The sequence below is a fragment of the Balaenoptera musculus genome, chromosome 11, assembly GCF_009873245.2.
Source record: "Balaenoptera musculus isolate JJ_BM4_2016_0621 chromosome 11, mBalMus1.pri.v3, whole genome shotgun sequence".
Classification (NCBI taxonomy): Eukaryota; Metazoa; Chordata; class Mammalia; order Artiodactyla; family Balaenopteridae; genus Balaenoptera; species Balaenoptera musculus.
Window position 1 is genome coordinate 99686074 of NC_045795.1, and position 18095 is coordinate 99704168.

At 38.0% G+C, this 18095-nt stretch overlaps 1 protein-coding gene across 7 annotated transcripts in view; it reads right to left on the reverse strand.

The window, feature by feature from the left end:
• Positions 1-18095, reverse strand: part of TMCC1 (transmembrane and coiled-coil domain family 1) — a 220687-nt gene that overhangs the window by 20190 nt on the left and 182402 nt on the right. For all 7 annotated transcript variants that reach the window (XR_005021999.1, XM_036870626.1, XM_036870627.1 and 4 more), the window contains one exon: positions 1145-2079. Coding sequence is in view for 6 of the 7 variants with exons in the window: in XM_036870626.1 (XP_036726521.1) it covers positions 1145-2079 (935 nt within the window). In the remaining variant the exon portion in view is untranslated. The remainder of the gene's footprint in view (positions 1-1144; positions 2080-18095) is intronic.

Genomic DNA, 18095 nt, shown 5'->3' on the forward strand with positions numbered 1-18095 from the left:
TTGATTAGCATTTTCTCCACCTGAAAAGAGCCTGCTGCGGTAACTCCTTTCAGAGCTAATTGATACACACGAACAATTTATTTCAGGCCCTGAAATTATCTCATAGAAGTAAACTTAAAAAAAAAAATCACTTTTATTATATTTTTTTTCACAAGAGGTAAAGGGACCTTAAGAGACTGTCTGTTCAATCCTTGACATTATAGTAAAAGTACTGAGGATTCCCTGTAGATTGTAACTGGGACAAAAGCACAATCCAGGCCTTTCAGGGCCTAACCTGTGGCTGTTAACAGGCTGTGTGGCTCTTGTAATATTGGCCCTTAATCTGTATCAGTGAGGTGGCCTGGCTCTGGCTGGCAAAGTTTGGATCTGAATGAGTACTCCACATGGATATTATTTCTATCTGCACATGATGGAAGCAAGGGGAAGGGACACACATTTGGAGAACAGCTAAGAGTGGTCTAATATGAATACAGTTTGTAATGTGAAACACAAAAAAGAGACCAGTTTCTACCTTTAGCAGATTATGACTCAAAGCACTTAGTCCTTTGCGAATTCTCTAACTATTGTAGAACGACTTCATGTTTAAGTCCACTCTCATTCAAACATTTGCCAATTCATAAAAGTAACAGACGGGCTTATCTGGATTTATTTCCAGTCTAATCTTTCTATACCAGTTGCCCAGATAAGTGTGTTTAAAGTCAAATATCTACAAGGTTCATTACATTTTGGCTGGGCTATATCTTTGATTTCTACAGAGTTCAGAGGGTTATAGATCTTTTAAATTCAATGTATTATAACTATAGGCTGCAATTGTTTGTGGTTCTGTGATTATAAATAAGTAGGTGGAATGCCTTAGAAAGCGTGGGCTTCATTTGAAATTTGAAGACTAGAGGGCTACAGTAATCATCACCTCCTGACTGAAACACTCCACTGGTGTGTGATCTTGGGAGTCATTTAACTCTGCTTGCCTCTCTTTTGCTCTCTATGATAAGAACTCATGCAAACATCACGTAACGTATCTAAAGTGCTGTGAATACTCCAGAGAAAGACACTGTACCAATACCTTTTAAAGCTACTCCCCAGTATCCAAAGGGAGGGGAACCTAAACATAAATAATTTAGGATTTTAATTCCACGTAACTTACCTATATCGCTCCTCCTGTAAGGCCTGCATTATTAATGAATAGTCCCTCTGATAATGTTCCTTGAGGGTCTCAAAGGATTCCTCTAGTCTGGCCTGGGTTTCCCGGATCTCCTGGATCTCATGTAGTAGTGCATCAAATCCTGAGCTCTGCATGTCCAGGGTGTTTGTTTTGGAGCTGGATGCTCCTACAGCAATGCCTCCAGCGGTGCTGTTGGCTCCCACTGAGCCTGACGTGGCACTAGAACAATCTTCCTCACTACCATATTTGGGGCTGGACTGAAAGTTTGAAATTACTCCCAAAGCCTTTCCCCCATCATCCACTTGCCCTTCCTCTAAAGAGTCCTTCAGGTTAGGGATATTGTCTGCACTGCCAAACTTATTCCGAATTAGTGAAGCGATCTCTCTGGGCTTAGAGACCACGGCCCCTGCTGCTGAATGGGTTGCCTGGGAGAAGCTGGAGAGTCCACCTTTAACACTGTCCACTACACCTTCACTGAAGCCGGTCACCTTTGCTCCCACATCCTTCAGACCCTGGTGCATGTCCCTGAAGACGTCCTTTGGCTGCCGGGGGATCCCATTCTGCTCCACCTCTCGGAGCTTCCTATGGTAGTGCTCAAGCTTCTTTTGTAGTTGGAGGATGGTCTGGGCAGATTTCTGGTTCTTCTTCTCAAAGACCTGCTTGATACGGGCGGCCTGCTGCTTGTCCGCACTGTTGGCAAGCTTCAGGTACTCGGCAACGTTGTCGTCCCGGGCTGTTTGTGCAATCTTGATTTGTTCTGTGAGCTTCAGGATCTTCTGCTGCAAGTGAGCAATAGCAGCCTTTGTGCGCTGAGGGTCTGGTGTTCCATCCACAGCGTCTGTGTGGAGGCTGCCATCAGTGCTGGAGGCCACCGCACTGGAAGTCTGGGCGAGGCTGCTTACTTCCAACCGCTCGATCTAGCATAAAAGCAAGAGGCGGATGTTAGAAGGAGCCCAAAAGGAGTAGCTCTCCAGAATCAATGGGCCCAAATGTATTGAAAATTTACTTACTCAGCACAGATAGCTGACCTAATTCCTTCTGTCCTGTACAAGCCCCATCTCCCTCTTGGATACTGTCCTCGTATAAGTACACTTTGCTTTAAGCAAAACATATATATGAAAAAAGATTTGCACAAGATGTAAACTGGGGGTATTCTTCCTTTGCTAGAGGATTTATTACTGTATTTCTTTAAATAATAAACCTCTCCTAGTGGGTTTAAAGCATGAATTAATTCACAAACATTCTACACACATATTTTTGTTTAGAAGCATATCTATGTACAACAAAGTACATCTGTATTTCAATTTAATTATATGAATATCATCTTAGTATTCAGACATCACTGTATTCCAATTCATGCTTTCAGATTACGGTCATCTGAAAATGCTGGCGAGAAAAGGTAATTTAAGTGGCTAGATATAAAAATCCAATTGTTATCACAGTGTCTTTTTATCAAATCATGTCAAGGTTGATGCAATTATTCTCTCTGTTCTATCAGGGGCACTTAATGGGTAGCTGCAGACAGGTGAAGGAGGGAATGGGAGGGTATGGCTGAAAGGGCAAGGATGAACGTGGTATGCTCTTGAGAGTTAAAAACCCAAACCACAAGTAAATGTGATAAACTTAGGCAAGATAACATGGACAGTCAGGGACACAGACAGTAAGAGGTAAGTAATTAACAAGTCAATGACGAAGTTCAGGCCTTTTGAAGCTCAAATTTTGTGAGTGCTATCTAGCAAAAGGTTTTTATTAGGCAAGGGACTCCAAAACACATATAATGACTATCCTCTGGTATGCATGAGTGATCATTCAAGGAAGTTGAAGAAAAAGACAAAATTGTTCAGATTTGAGAACTTACACTATCATGCTTCAAAGCCATTAGCCAAAGCTAAGGGGTGGTCATGTTTCTCTAACTCAGGAGAAAAAAGTCCTTCAAGAAGGCGCCCCTGGGTGTGGCTTGTGGTGGTAAATTAGGGAAGGGCCCATGGAAAAAGGCTTTAGAAACTTACTCTCTATTGAGTAGTAACCGAAATAAATAATAAAATAACAATCGCAGGGAAACAAAACTTCCCAGTAGGAGTGACAGTGTACAAGTTTACCATCCTGGAGACTAAGAGCACACTCTTTTCCTTGGTTCCCACCCCTAATCTGTCACCAGTAAACAATCTGCTAGGAAGGACTATACGTAGGTTACTCTCACGTTTTAAAAAGTTGAATTAATTCTATAATGACAATAATAAAACAAATCTGAAATATTCATGAAATGCTGATAATTAACTTGTCAGTCTAGAGATGCATTCTCTGTTTTTCATCTTGGCCGTATCTCCTCAGTTTTACTGTCTGAGCAGGGACTATGCCGATCTCTAAAACACATTTAGTTCATTACTGGATTCAATATATTACTACTAATGTGAACAGAAACAATATTATTTTCCTTCTAGATGAACAAACGTGAAATACTGTACATTTAAATAAAAGCAAAAAAATAATTTAAAACTGAAATGAATAAAAAAAATGACATTATGTTCCACTAATAAAAAGAATATGCAGAATAGTTAGGGACTAGCACAGTAACTGTTTTGTGTCACTTCTCCATCTGCCCTGTTCATCTTTAGGTGCGTGCTAATAAGCAGTGAAAGGGCCAGAGGGAAGGCAGCAGAAGAGAGGATGAGCCAGAGATCCAGATAAACCAAGTCGCCAAGACTTGCAAGAGAAGCTCCTGGAAACCCACTCTCTTCAGTTCCTTCGGTTCATTCTCTTAAGCTGTACAGAGTTCCCATTGTGTGATTTTCTTTCTGAACGGAATTTCAGACCCCATAACTATAGTACGTAATATGACCCTGATTGTGTACTTATGTTTAATAGCTCAAAATCTACCACGGTACAAAAGGAAAGCAATGCGAAATGTCTCTAGATCTAAGACTACAAGCTTATGCATGGTCTAGTTTTCTTAGGTTCTTTCTTATTACTTGAATATCAACTTATATGCATTCTTGGTGTCTAAAGAATTGTAGACATAGAAATCAAGTTTAACTGTTACTCTGGGAGGACAGAAATTGATCATATTGCTCAAAAGATGGCTTTGGGACTAGAATTAAGGTTTGTTGTTGTTGTTTTTTAAATTATTATTTATTTATGTGTTTATTGAAAAATAGTTGATTTACAATGTTGTGCTAATTTCTGCTGTATAGCAAAATGATTCAGTTACACATATATAATACATTCTTTTTTTTTATTATATTCTTTTCCATTATGGTTTATCACAGAATACTGAATGTGGTTCCCTGTGCCATACAGTAGGACCCTGTTGTTAGAATCAAGGTTTGATTACATCTCTAAAATTGAAAAAACCTGAATAAAGTTTCAATATAATTATTTACAAGTCATCAGTTTAGATGTGTCTTTATTTCCCTGCACAGTAACTAAAGAAATAAACCAGACTGTCTTTACTCTGACTTCTGTCCTACCTGGCTGTTCGGAGCCCCACTATGTCCTTCCAGTGTGTGACTCCCACTTAGAATCATCAATATGGCTGCAAGAGTACAGCTGACAGAATCCACTGTCCTCGGCCTTGAGAAAGAAAGCTAACCCACAGCTTCAGCAGGAGGGTAGTTTACACTTGAAACCATGAATCACTCGATTACTCAGTAACTCCTCCCAATCTTGGCAGGTACTGTTCTTAAAAAGGAAGCAGAGAGAGCAGGAAATCGGGAGAGGAGGGGAGGGGAGGGGAGAGAAAGAGGAGGAAAGAGAAAGATATATTGAACTACAGAATTATAGGACAGGGGTTGTGCATATTCTCTCGGTATCTTTTGAACTATGAATCAAGTCCTTGGTGGCCTGAATACTTAGCACTGGAAGGGCCTGACTTAGCCTTGAGTTGTGAACGTACCAAGTGAAAAGTTCTCTTTTCCAATAGTCTTTGCTAGCATACTAGGCTATCCACATAAAACAACATAAATTTAGATTCCTACTTCACTCCAGACAAACAACTATTGCAAATTTGAAATGTGTAATTGCAAATGTGAAAAGCAAATTTAAAACCTTTTAGAAGGCAGTACTGGAAAACAGGAAAGGGTTTTCTTATACAGGAAAAGGCACAGATCAGAAAAACAAGACTATTAAGTCTGGTTACATTTAGTGTAGCAGTGAAGCATGGATTCTGGCATAAACTGCTTGGGTTCGAAACTGGCTTTGCTACTTACTAGCCATGTGACATTGGGCAAGTTATTTAACCTCTGTCTATATCCATTTCATCAACTGTAAAATATGGATAATACTAATGCCCATTTTCAGAAGACTGTTGTGAGGATGAAGTGAGTCAATTAACATAAAAGCTCTCAAAACAGTACCAGGCACAGTGTAAGCTGTTAGCACTAGCTATTATTTTTGTACCATGTAAGTGGTTCTTTTCGAAAAATTCAAATATTAAAAGATTCCAGAATATACTTCCTTCTAAGATCTTTCACATTTCAGGCATAAACTTGGGGATATGAAGAGCCTGAACCAAAGGAATAATGTAATTCAACGTTACATAAAGTAACAATAGTCATCTTTCTTGACAGTTGGTCTCGTGGCTAGGCAGCTGGTTGCCTAATCTTCCAGTTCTTACAATAACCCTACAAAGTAGACAGTGTTATCACTAATTTACAAGTGAATTGACAGTGAGGTGCCTCCTACTACCTTATCACTTGGCAATTTGACAACAGCAGCAGCAATATCACCTTCACAACAGGGTTTCCTATGACCATACCCTCTGAAGGGCTTTCAAATCTAATCATAGCCACCAAATAGCAAGCAGCAGCTCACTTATTGCTGAGGTTAGAATTAATTTGTATAGAAAAAGCTAGGCCCAAAAGTCAGTCAGTTAAACATATTTTGACTACTTATTATAAGTTAGGCAATATGCTACAAGGCTAGAGATATGGTCAGAAGCCACAATTAATATCTAACTGTTGCTATAACAAGCAGACTATACTGCTTTGTTTGTACTTTGTCTCTTACTATTAAGAATTCATTGTTGAAATTATCTATTCACTAATCTGAATTAACTGACCAGAAAAAACAGCCCAAGAGAAAATTTTCAACAGCTATACCTCAAAACACTGATTAATCAAGGACAGACTGGAGCCATCTACAGCAGAGTTTTGATAAAGCTTTATAATGGCTTTCAATTTTCATTTGTAAATATATTAAAGATCTGTCGACTTTCTCTAAGTGGATTAAAGTGTTAGAACACAGCAGGACCCAGCTCTGAGAACAGTCATATATAAAGGCAACACGGTGGAAAGGGCACTTTCAAGAGTAAAAGGACCTGGGTTCAAACTTGACTCTGTCACCTCACAGCTGTGTGTCTCTGGGCCATCTACTAGTTCTCTTTGAGCCTAAGTTTTCTCTTCCATACAATGGGGCTATCATTTTCTCATGAGATTATTTGAAAAGATGTTAAATGTGTGTTATGCCTGCCAAGCAAGGTAAGCATTCAAGAAGTTACCTTTTTCTATTCCTTACCTGGTTCATTACTCAAAATCCAAGATATGTATATTTGTAGCTAAAAAAGATTCAGAAATCCCTGACTTGACATTGCTATCTTCAATAAAAGCCACAGTCCCATTCTGCTTACCTAGTATGATGAAGTCATCTTATCTATGCTTTATAGAGTATTGTCTCTCTCACGCAATCTCACACTCCGCACATTAAATAATCCATACCTTTTCTGAGAAAATGAAGAAGGAATTTTACGATAAAAGAAGAAGGGGGTAGAGAGTGAGGAAGTCTTTGTAATTAATCTGAAAACAAATACAAGCTTGACTATTTTGGTTTTTTTGAAAGTGTATCTTTTCCAAAGCCAATTTCACAGAATGGGTTGTGCCATCGCCTGTGCAAGTTGATGCTGGGGCACCTGCAGACCACTGTTCTGCCAAATATTTTCTCAGAGATACAGTGGCCATGTTTCGAATCAAAATTGGAGTGTATGGTTCAATTCAAGTACACTTAGTGGGGGCAATAAGATAGAATATTTGATTTGGGGGAGACCACTCCCCAAATCCAATACAAATGGTAATCCCTAGAGATTCTTAATCTTGGCCCTAAGAACCACATAGGAATCTACCTTCTAATCGATAATAAACATGAAGAGGCTCTGGTTGGTTTTATAAGCTTTTCTTCTTCTGCCAGGCGGATTGTGTTGAGGATATAAAACACAAGAAAGAGTCCTGCCTTAGGTGTTACACAGCTCTGGATCTGAATTTTGCATCATCTCCTTCAGGCTTGCCTTTCCACCTCCCCCATGCCTCATCCCTAACGAAAAGAAAAGAAACCCCACAGTCTATCAGCACTCTGTGAAGAAAGTATATCTTAATCATGACAATGTTTTTTCACCTATCTCCACAGTCTCACTGTAGAAACAAATGCCCTTCCCTCCTCATAGTCAGCACAACTCTGTTGAGCAAATTTCTTCTGTGAGATTCTGACCGACGTTGAGTTTGCCATGCTGTGAAATGGAGAGGAGATCTCAAGTGGGTGTACTAGAAAATAAAAATAGACTAAATTCCACTAGCCCACAGCAAGCAAGCCTTTTCTCTAAGCATTCCATATTCTGCTTTGGACCTAAAACCAAGATTCAGGTCATAGTCTAAAAAACAGGCCTTTTCAGTTGTCATAAAACTTTTTCTTAATTTGATAAATAATTCTTATACAGACCGAAGCATTTCCTACAAGTTCTAGGAATCACCTTGGCACTTTTTTTACACAGAACTTTGGTACATGAAACAATCCTAGGTTCTGTGGAGATGTGTCTGGATCACCACAAAGGGGAATAGTGAAGCCAAGTGAGCAGGGCTCCTGGAACCCTGATTACCTCTTCTTTCATTTATTTTATATGGGTATCCTGGGAAATTTTTGCTTAGAAAAAGAAAAGGAAACAATGTTTTATCGCTTATTTTTAAAAAGTTTGACAGGGATGCAAGGATGGTTCAACATCTGCAAATTAATCAATGTGACAGACCACTCTAACAAAATGAAGGATAAAAATCATGTGATAATCTCAATAGATGCAGAAAAAGCATTTGACAAGATTCAACACTCATTTATGATAAAAACATTCTCAATAAAATGGGTATAAAAGGAGCATATGTCAATGTAATAAAGATCATATATGACAAACCCACAGCTAACATCATACTCGATGATGAAAAATAGAAAGCTATCTCTCTAAGATCAGGAACAACACAAAGATGCCTACTCTCACTATTCTTATTCAACATGACATTGGAAATCCTAGCCAGACAATTAGGTAAGAAAAAGAAATAGAAGGCATCCAAATTGGAAAGGAAAAAGTAAAACCATCACTATTTGCACATGATATGATTTTATACACAGAAAATCCTAAAGATTCCAAAAAACGACTAGAAATAATAAACGAATACAGTAAATTCGCAGGGTACAAAATCAGTATTCAAAGATCTGCTGCATTTCTATGCACTAATAAGGAACTAGCAGAAAGAGAAAATAAGAAAACAATCTTATTTTCAATCACAACAAAAAGAATAAAATACCTAGGAATAAATTTAACCAAGGAGGTTAAAGACCTGTACACTGAAAACTATAAGACGTTGTTTAAAGAAATTGAAGAAAACACAAAGAAATGGAAAGATATTCCACGCTCATGAACTGAAAGAATTAACATTGTTAAAATGTCCATACCACCTAAAGCAATCTACAGATTCAATGCAATCCCTACCAAAATCTCAATGACATTTTTCATAGAAATAGAACAAAATATCCTAAAATTTGTACGGAACCACAAAACACCCTGAATAGCCAAAGCAATCCTGAGAAAAAAGAATAAAGCTGGACATATCACACTCCCTGATTGCAAATTATACTACAAAGCTTTAACAATAAAAACAACATGGTACTGGCAGAAAAACAAACACACAGATCAACAGGACAGAACTGAGAGCCCAGAAACTAACCCACAATTAATTTATGACAAAGGAGCAAACAACATACACTGGAGAAAGGACAGTCTCTTCAATAAATGGTGTTGGAAAAACTGGACAGCCACATGCAAAAGAATGAAACTAGACCACTATCTTACACCATACACAAAAAATTAACTCAAAATGGTTTAAAGATTTGAAACTAAGACCTGAAACCATAAAAATCCTAGAAGAAAACATAGGCCTTATAGTCTAACATGGGTCTTGCAATACCTTTCTGAGTATGTCTCCTCAGGGAAGGGAAACAAAAGCAAACATAAACAAATGGCACTGCATCAAACTAAAAAGCTTCTGCACACCAAAGGAAATCATCAACAAAACAAAAGACAACCTACTGAATGGGAGAAAACATTTGTAAATGATATGACCGATAAGGAGTTAATATCTAAAAGAACTCATACAACTCTACAATAACAACAACAAAATACAAACAACCTGATTAAAAAATGGGCAGAGTGGGATTTCCCAGGTGGCGCAGTGGTTAAGAATCCACCTGCCAATGCAGGGGACACGGGTTCCATCCCTGTCTGGTTCGGCAAGATCCCACATGCCGCGGAGCATCTAAGCCCGTGTGCCACAATTACTGAGCCTGCACTCTAGAGCCCGCGAGCCACAACTACTGAGCTGCATGCTGCAACTACTGAAGCCTGCGTGCCTAGAGCCCATGCTCCACAACAAGAGAAGCCACCGCAATGAGAAGCATGCGCACCGCAACAAAGAGTAGCCCCCGCTTGATGCAACTAGAGAAAGCCCGCAGGCAGCAGTGAAGACCCAACGCAACCAAAAATAAATAAAAATAAAATAAAATAAAAATTTTAAAAAAAGTTAAAAAAAATGGGCAGAATATCTAAATAGACATTTTTCCAAAGAAGATATACAGATGGCCAATGGGCCCAGAAAAGATGTTCAACATCACTAATTATTAGGGAAATGCAAAACAAAACCACAATGAGATATCACTTCACACCCATTAGAATGGCTATCATCAAAAAGAAGAGAAATAACAAGTGTTGGTGAGTGGAGAAAAGGAAATCCTTGTACACTGTTGATGGGAATGTAGATTGGTGCCGCCACTATGGAAAACAGTGTAGATTCCTCAAAAAATCAAGAACAGAACTACCATATGATCCAACTATTCTACTTCTGGGTATTTACCAGAATAATAGGAAACACTAATTTGAACACTAATTTGGAAAGATATATGCACCCCTATATTCATCACAGCATTATTTATAAGCCAAGATATGGAAACAACCTAAGTGCCCATTAACTGACGAATGGATAAAGAAGATGTGGGGTGTGTGGGGGGCGTGTGTGTGTGGTGTGTGTATACACATACATATACATACACACAATGGAATACATACACATACATATACATACACATATACACAATGGAATACCACTCAGCTATATAAAAAGATGAAATCTTAACATCTGTGACAACATGGATGGACCTTGAGGGTATTATGCTAAGTGAGTAAGTCAGATGGAGAAAATTTCACTCATATGTGGAATAAAAAACAAAATAAAACAAATAAATGAACAAACAGAACAAAAACAAAACACCTAGATATAGAGATTAGATTGGCGGTTACCAGAGAGGAAGGAGGGTTGGGGGAGGGCAAAATGGGTAAAGGGGGTCAACTGTATGGTGCCGGATGGAAACTAAACCTTTGGTGGTGCACATGAAGTAGTGTATACAGAAGTTGAAATACAATGTTGTACACATGAAACTTATGTCAAGTTACAGACCAATGTTACCGCAATTAAAAATACACACACACAAAATCACACTCAAAAAAAGTTTGAAAAATCATTGATATACAAGTAATACTCATGACAAGAATCCTGGTCACTTGTGAATTTGGCACTACAGTCTAGTTTGTCTCAAACTTCCCTTTTCTATTGAGAACCACTTAAGGCCCCACTCTCTTTTCTACCACCAGCACTTTTCAGGTCCATCTTCATCAAAAACAAAGTTTTAAAATCACTTCATGGGTGACGTGCACTGAAATGTGAATTCTGGTGAGGTTTGCTCTCTAGCTTTGTAGCTGAAGATCCTACCATGTGCCTCAGCAAAATTTTGACAAAAAAACTATATCATGGATCACTTGGGAATAATGGAAACTTTAAATTTAAATCTATATATGCTAAGGGTCACAACTATAATTTGGTTCTTCTGACATGGCACACTGTTTCACACCTCCAGGCTTCTGCCCACACGGCTCCCTCGGCCAGTCCAGGGTATATTCTCCTTTCCTTTTCTGGATGAAGGAAACCCAGTTCAGGCATAACCTCCTTCAGGAAATCTTTCCTGACAACCTCCCTCTCCCAACTGGATTAATGGCTCCTCCTTTATAGTCTCATTTATCTATATTTCTGTATCACGTGTCCCTATCACATTATGCCGAAATGACTGCTTGAGTGTGTTGCCTCCACTGACAGTTCCTGAGGGCAGGGGTCACATCACATTCATCTTTGTGCCCCAAGAAGGTACCACAATGCCTTGGACAAAGAAGATATCAAGTAAATGTTCAATATAAATGCTCGCCAGCATCTCCTTCAAATGATCCTTTTAGATCTCATATGCCATGCAGTGACTGAGCCTATGTTACTCTGAATGGAAAAAAGGTCAGAATTTTTGTAAGAAAAATAGCTTCCAACAGATTATATTCATCCCTCCAAGGCTGCTGAGGAAAAACTGCTGACTGAGCTGAATATGAGTTTAGATTATTAACATCCTAAATGGCCAACCTGTTCCAACCCCACTGCAAAATATCCATTATGGAATCTAGGGCTGTTGCTCAGAATTGCTTTGTCACAGGAGGACTGATTTCCTGGCTTATGTGAAATACATCATTGAGGATTTGCACTGCCAGATGTACTTCAGGCCCGATGTTTGGATTTAATAGGTTCATGTGAGCCTGGGAGGGAGGGAGGAAAAGGGAGGAAAAGGAAAGAAGGAAGGGAGGGAGGGAGGGAAGAGAAAGAAAGAGAGAAAGAAAGAAAGAGAGAAAGAGAGAAAGAAAGAAAGAATGAATGAAAGAAAGTTAGTCCATAAGGAGCCTACAAAATCACAGCATCAATGGTGTTAAGTATAAAATTATATTCTGCTTTGTTATGGTTAGGAGTTTTTTTATAAGCACAGATTCTTTGAGCTAGAAAGGAACCAAACAGGTCATCCAGTTAAGAAAATTTATTTTATAGATGAGTAGCAGATTTTAAGAGAAAAATCTCATCCTGATAACTAAAAGAATAAGTGACACATACTGAAAATAAGAAGAGGTACATTGTTCAACTTAACCAGGGGGTTTCAAATATCAGTTCACGTATGTCACTGGAAATGTCCAAGCAGAGACTTCATGCCTGCATGTTAAAAATGTCATATGAGGATATACTGATTGACAGTTGGAACAGATGATCCGAGTTTCCTTCTAATTTTAAGGTTTTAAATTTTGTTAAAAAGAAATACTGACTTGGGATATGGGTTATTCAAAAATCAATCTCACAAACCTCAGAATGAAGAATGATTAGTATGAAGCACACAGATCTGCTAATACTAAAATTAGTTTCTATTTTTTGAGCAGGTGCTAACTAGTAAAAGGAGAAAGGGACACAGAAAAATGTTTTCACTACTGAGGATTTAAAAATACATATAAAACCCATGTGTGGATAGCCAATTTGTAAAACTGCCACCAATGAGTTCCCCTTTACAAGTTAATTCCCTGCAAATACTTTTTTGACACAGTCTAATTAAGACAAAAGATTTCTAAGCCTCAGCTTAATCCTATTTATTTCAAGCAATTCTGATAAAACAAAATTCTAAAAAGCAATGAAAGAATCTGGAAAGCTCCATGGGGTTTGTGATAATCTGGCTGTCTCTGAACTGGCTACTGTTAGGCTTGTTAGCTTGTGAAGAGTAAAGGCTCTAAGTAGGGGCTGTACAAACTGTATATCCCCAATTCCATTTTATGGCTTAATTACTCTTCTTTCTCTTAAAATGGTCTTAAATATCATTTATTTGCTAACGGCTTCCAAATGCATACCGCAGCCCATACTTCCCTTAACTCTAGACTCATATATCCAACTACCTACTCAATATCTCTACTTGGATGTCTAACAATCATTTCAAATTTACTACGTGCAAAACTGAGTTCCTGACATCCCGCAAACCTGCTTCCCCTGCAGTCTTTCCCATCTCAGATAACGGCTACTTCACTGATCCATGGGATCAGATCCAAAGCCTTAGTGTCATCTTCGACTCCTCTTTCTTTCTCATACCTTACCCAGTTAACATTAATAAAGATAGCTGCTAATACATACAGTGTAGTACTTACTGTGTGCCAGGCACTGTTCTAAGTTCTTTTTCAGTTTAGTAAATTGTTCAGTTCTCACAATGACACTACAAGATGAGTATTATTATTATCTCTACTTTACAGCTAAGAAAACCAAAGCGTAGAGAATTTAAGTTGTCCAAGATCACAAAGTAAAGAAGTGGCAAATCCAATGTTTGTACCCAGATAGTCTGGCTACAGAGTCTGCGTTGTTACCCCCTATGCACACTACATTACCCCAGCAAAATGTTTTGGGCTCTACTTGCTAAAGAGATGCAGAATCTGACTACTTCTCACTATATCTCAACTGCTGCCACCCTGGTGTAAAACACTATCAGCTCTTGCCTGGACTACTGCAATGGTCTCCTACACTATTATTGCAATAATATTTTTATAATCAATTATATGAAGAGCAGCCAGAGCGGTCCTTTAAAAACGTTAGTCAGATCACAACAGTCTTTTACATCTAAAACTTTCCAGTGGCTCCATAACTCAGTCAGAGTAAAGCCAAAGTCCTTACAATGGCCTAAATGACTATGATCTGGCACCTGCCCCACATCCATAATCTCTCTGACTGCACCTCCTACTACTTACTCATCCCTTCACTCCACTGCCACCAGCTACAATGGCTTCCTTGCTACTCCTAGAATGTGCCAGGCATGCACCATTTCAGTGCTTTTTCACTTCGTGTTCCTTCTGCCTGGAACGCCCCTCCCCAGACACCTGCATGGCTTACTCTATCTACCTCTTTTAAGTCTCTGCTCCAATGTCACCTTAGTAGTGAGGTCTTCCCTGACACTGTATTTAAAATTACAGCCTCTGCTTCCATTATGAACTCCCTATTCTAGCTTCCAGACTTCTTTTCTCTACATAGAACTTTTTACCTCATGACATATATTTTGATATCTATCAACAAAAACGAGAATGTAAAGTCCATGAAGGTAGTGATTTTTGTGTTTTGTCTACTTCTGTTTCTCTAACACCTAAAACTGTGCATAGCACTTAGTAGCTGCTTAAATGTTTCCCGAATGAATGAAATTATTTCCTATTCACTTATTTATTCAGAAACTATTTTGGGTACTGGCTATTTAAAATTCTCTTTCATTACAACCTAAAGTGTTTTTGTTTATTGTAATACCAAGAGGTCTTAACAAGGTTATTTATAACTTTATCTGCATTATAATAGGATCGTATTAAATCAAAGACTGACTTCTAATGCTCCTTGAAATATCTTACCGTCATACATTAAGAATATTTGGCTCACTATGGAAAACTGTGTGGAGGTTCCTCAAAAAACTAAAAATAGAGTTGCCATATGATCCAGCAATCCCACTCCTGGGCATATATCCAGACAAAACTATAATTCAAAAAGACACATGCACCCCAACATTCATTGCAGCACTATTTACAATAGCCAAGACATGGAAACAACCTAAATGTCCATCAACAGATGAATGGATAAGAAGATGTAGTATATATATATATATACACAATGGAATACTACTCAGCCACAAAAAGAATGAAATAATGCCACTTGCAGCAACATGGATGGACTTAGAGATTATCATACTAAGTGAATTAAGTCAGAAAGAGAAAGATAAATAGTGTATGATATCACTTATATGTGGAATCTAAAATATGACACAATTGAACCTATCTATGAAACAGAAGGTAGGTCTACTCCCAAGGTAGGTCTTTTTAAATGTACTAGAAACAGACTCACGGATATAGAGAATAGACTTGTGGTTGCCAAGGGGCAGGGGGTTGGGGGAGGGATGGAGTGGGAGGTTGGGATTAGCAGATGTAAGTTATTACATACAGAATGGATAAACAACAAGGTCCTACTGTGTAGCACAGGGAACTATATTCAACATCCTATGATAAACCGTAATGGAAAAGAATAATAAAAAAAATGTATATATATGTATAAGTAAATCACTTTGCTGTACAGCAGACATTAACACAACACTATGAGTCAACTATACTTCAATAAAACATTTTTAAAAAAATACTTGGCTCAGACATCAGATATTTTTTAATTCGAAAGGCTTATGAGTTAAATGCCCAACATTATTACTTTCCTATGTGAACTATTTGAACATTTCTAGGATTATCTCACTAGGTTTATTCCTCAGATAGGAATCTTTACAGGCTATGAAAGCTCAAGGTTCAATCTGCTTTATATGTAAATCTGATGATGATGGTGATAGTCTTAAATGTACTAGTAATCGAATGTTTACTATGTACCTGGTGTTGCTGTAAGTGCTTTGCTTATATTTACCTAGTTAACCCTCAAAACAACCTTAGGAAATATATGCTATTGTAATCCCCAATTTTACAGCTGAGGAAACTGAATTAGGAGAAGTTAAGTAGCAAGGTCACACAATGGTAAGCAGCAGGGCCAGGACTTAAATCCCATAGGATTTGGCTTCAGAGTCCTTGTCCTTAACTACTTCCCTATAATGCTTTTCGTAACAGCCATGATTACCACCAGTTGGATCAACATAAAAAGGAGGCACTGATGATTTCTACAAAGTCAGACTCCAGATGCGAATCCCATATTTAGGATTACAACCCCCTTCCTAAAGTCTATTAAATATATATATTATATATATGGAGCATGAAGTGAGGTACTACTGGAGCTATCCAGATAGTAGTAGTATGGCACTGTCCAAAAGCAGCTAACATAAAGGGAAGTACAGGCAAAAAGTAATTTAACATTTCCATGATCTTTAAAAACTGATGACTCTCAAGATATTAGATAGTTTACATAGCAGGTATTTAAACAAACTTTATATGTGTATCTGCTTTATTCTACTGTACAAAAAAGCAGCTATGTTCTCAAAATTAAGTACAAATTCTAAGAAAGGTAATAGCCTAGAGTATCACTTGTCAAAGATTTTATATATTTTTTAATGAACAGAATTGATCTGAGAAGAGTTTATCAAGAGTGCAATAATGATCTGTCCCTCTGTTTAAATAAATTTATCTTAAAATAATTTTTATTTAGTTGCAAGTAATCAAATCATGTTAGAACTACAGTCATTCTTTTGTGATATAATGTTTAGAGTTGCTTAGATTTTTCTCATTCAAGATCTGTAATGACAATGGATGATATATAAACCAACGTTCTCAAATAGAACATAAGGGATACAATCTAGTTCATATTTCCAAGTTATAACGGGACAACTATGACTAAAAGAAAGGTCTAAATTAAAAACACATCTATAAAAAAACAGCATAAATATGTGACTGGTATGAATTTCAGACAGTAGTCCAATTGTCTCTCAGGTTTTTAAACGGAGGTATCTATAACTCCTAAAAGGGGTAAGAAATCACTGAAATTCAGGCTTCCAAAGAATGAAAATCAATACATACAAATATTAACTGAGATAGTAAGAAGGAAATTCAACTATTTAAAGATGTCTGAAGAGACAAATTGAATGCTTAAGCCTCTGTGAAAGAATTACTTAAATGGGAAGGAGCCAACCTTCATAACTTGTTTCTGCATTTCTACACTCTGTTCCCTGGGGGGAGGCTTGCTCAACTGGGGACAGTGCTATCCTACCAGGGAGCACTAGGAAATATGTGGGTCACGCCTCCTGCAATGCACAGTCTTACCCAGTCTTAAACGCCAATAAGTGACCTCACTGAAAAAAGTACTGCATGGATTCTAGAATTATTCCAGAGAATGGGAAAAGAGGAGACACAGAGAACAAGATCAGCTATGAATTCTGGTCCTTCCTGTCTTGGTCAATTCTTTCACGTGTGATAAGCAACAGCAAGATTTCAGTTTTTCTGATAAATTACAAATAAAGTAAAAGTAAAAAAGTATATGATGAGAATGACTAGCTTAGGGATTTTGCGTATGAAAGGAAGAACTTTTCTACTATGTAGGTAGAAAAGTTGTATGTAGGTATCTATAAGGTACAAATGTAGGACAGCCTAGAGAAAATCAGGAGTAGATAGATGGACATCATGGTGCTATGAGACTAAGGAAGCAGGGTGTAGAAAAGATCAAGGCTTCTACTATTTAATTAATTTTGCAATTATCCTTTGTTCTTCTTATCTAACAAACTGAATAAAGGTGGAATCCCTGCTCTCAGGAAACACATAACCTAGTTGGTGAGACACAGAAATGAAACACAGGTCTGATTAAGTAAATGATATGGTAGATATGAAGGTAAAGTACTTCTTGAATACAGGAACGGAGAGGGAACAGGGAAGGCTTCTTGGAGGAGGTGAAAAACGAAATGAGCCTTGTAGGAAGAAGTTTTTGATAAAAATGAGAAGGGGTAAGGAAAGGCATTTCAGGTTGACCGCCAGTACGAGCAAAGGCCCAGAAGAAGGAAATGTAATAGTCTCTTCAAGACAACTGAATGGTTCATGAGACTGTAAAAGTATGGCACAGGAGAGGGCTATGGTGGGAGATAAGCTCCCAAGGTAGGTCTAAACTGTTTTGGACTTTATTCCAAGGATATCACTAAAGGTTTCCCAATGGTAAAAGTAGTACAATCTCCTTTGGAATCTAGATGTACAGATCCAAAGGGCTACTTGACTATATCAAAATCTACATGACCAAAACCAAACACT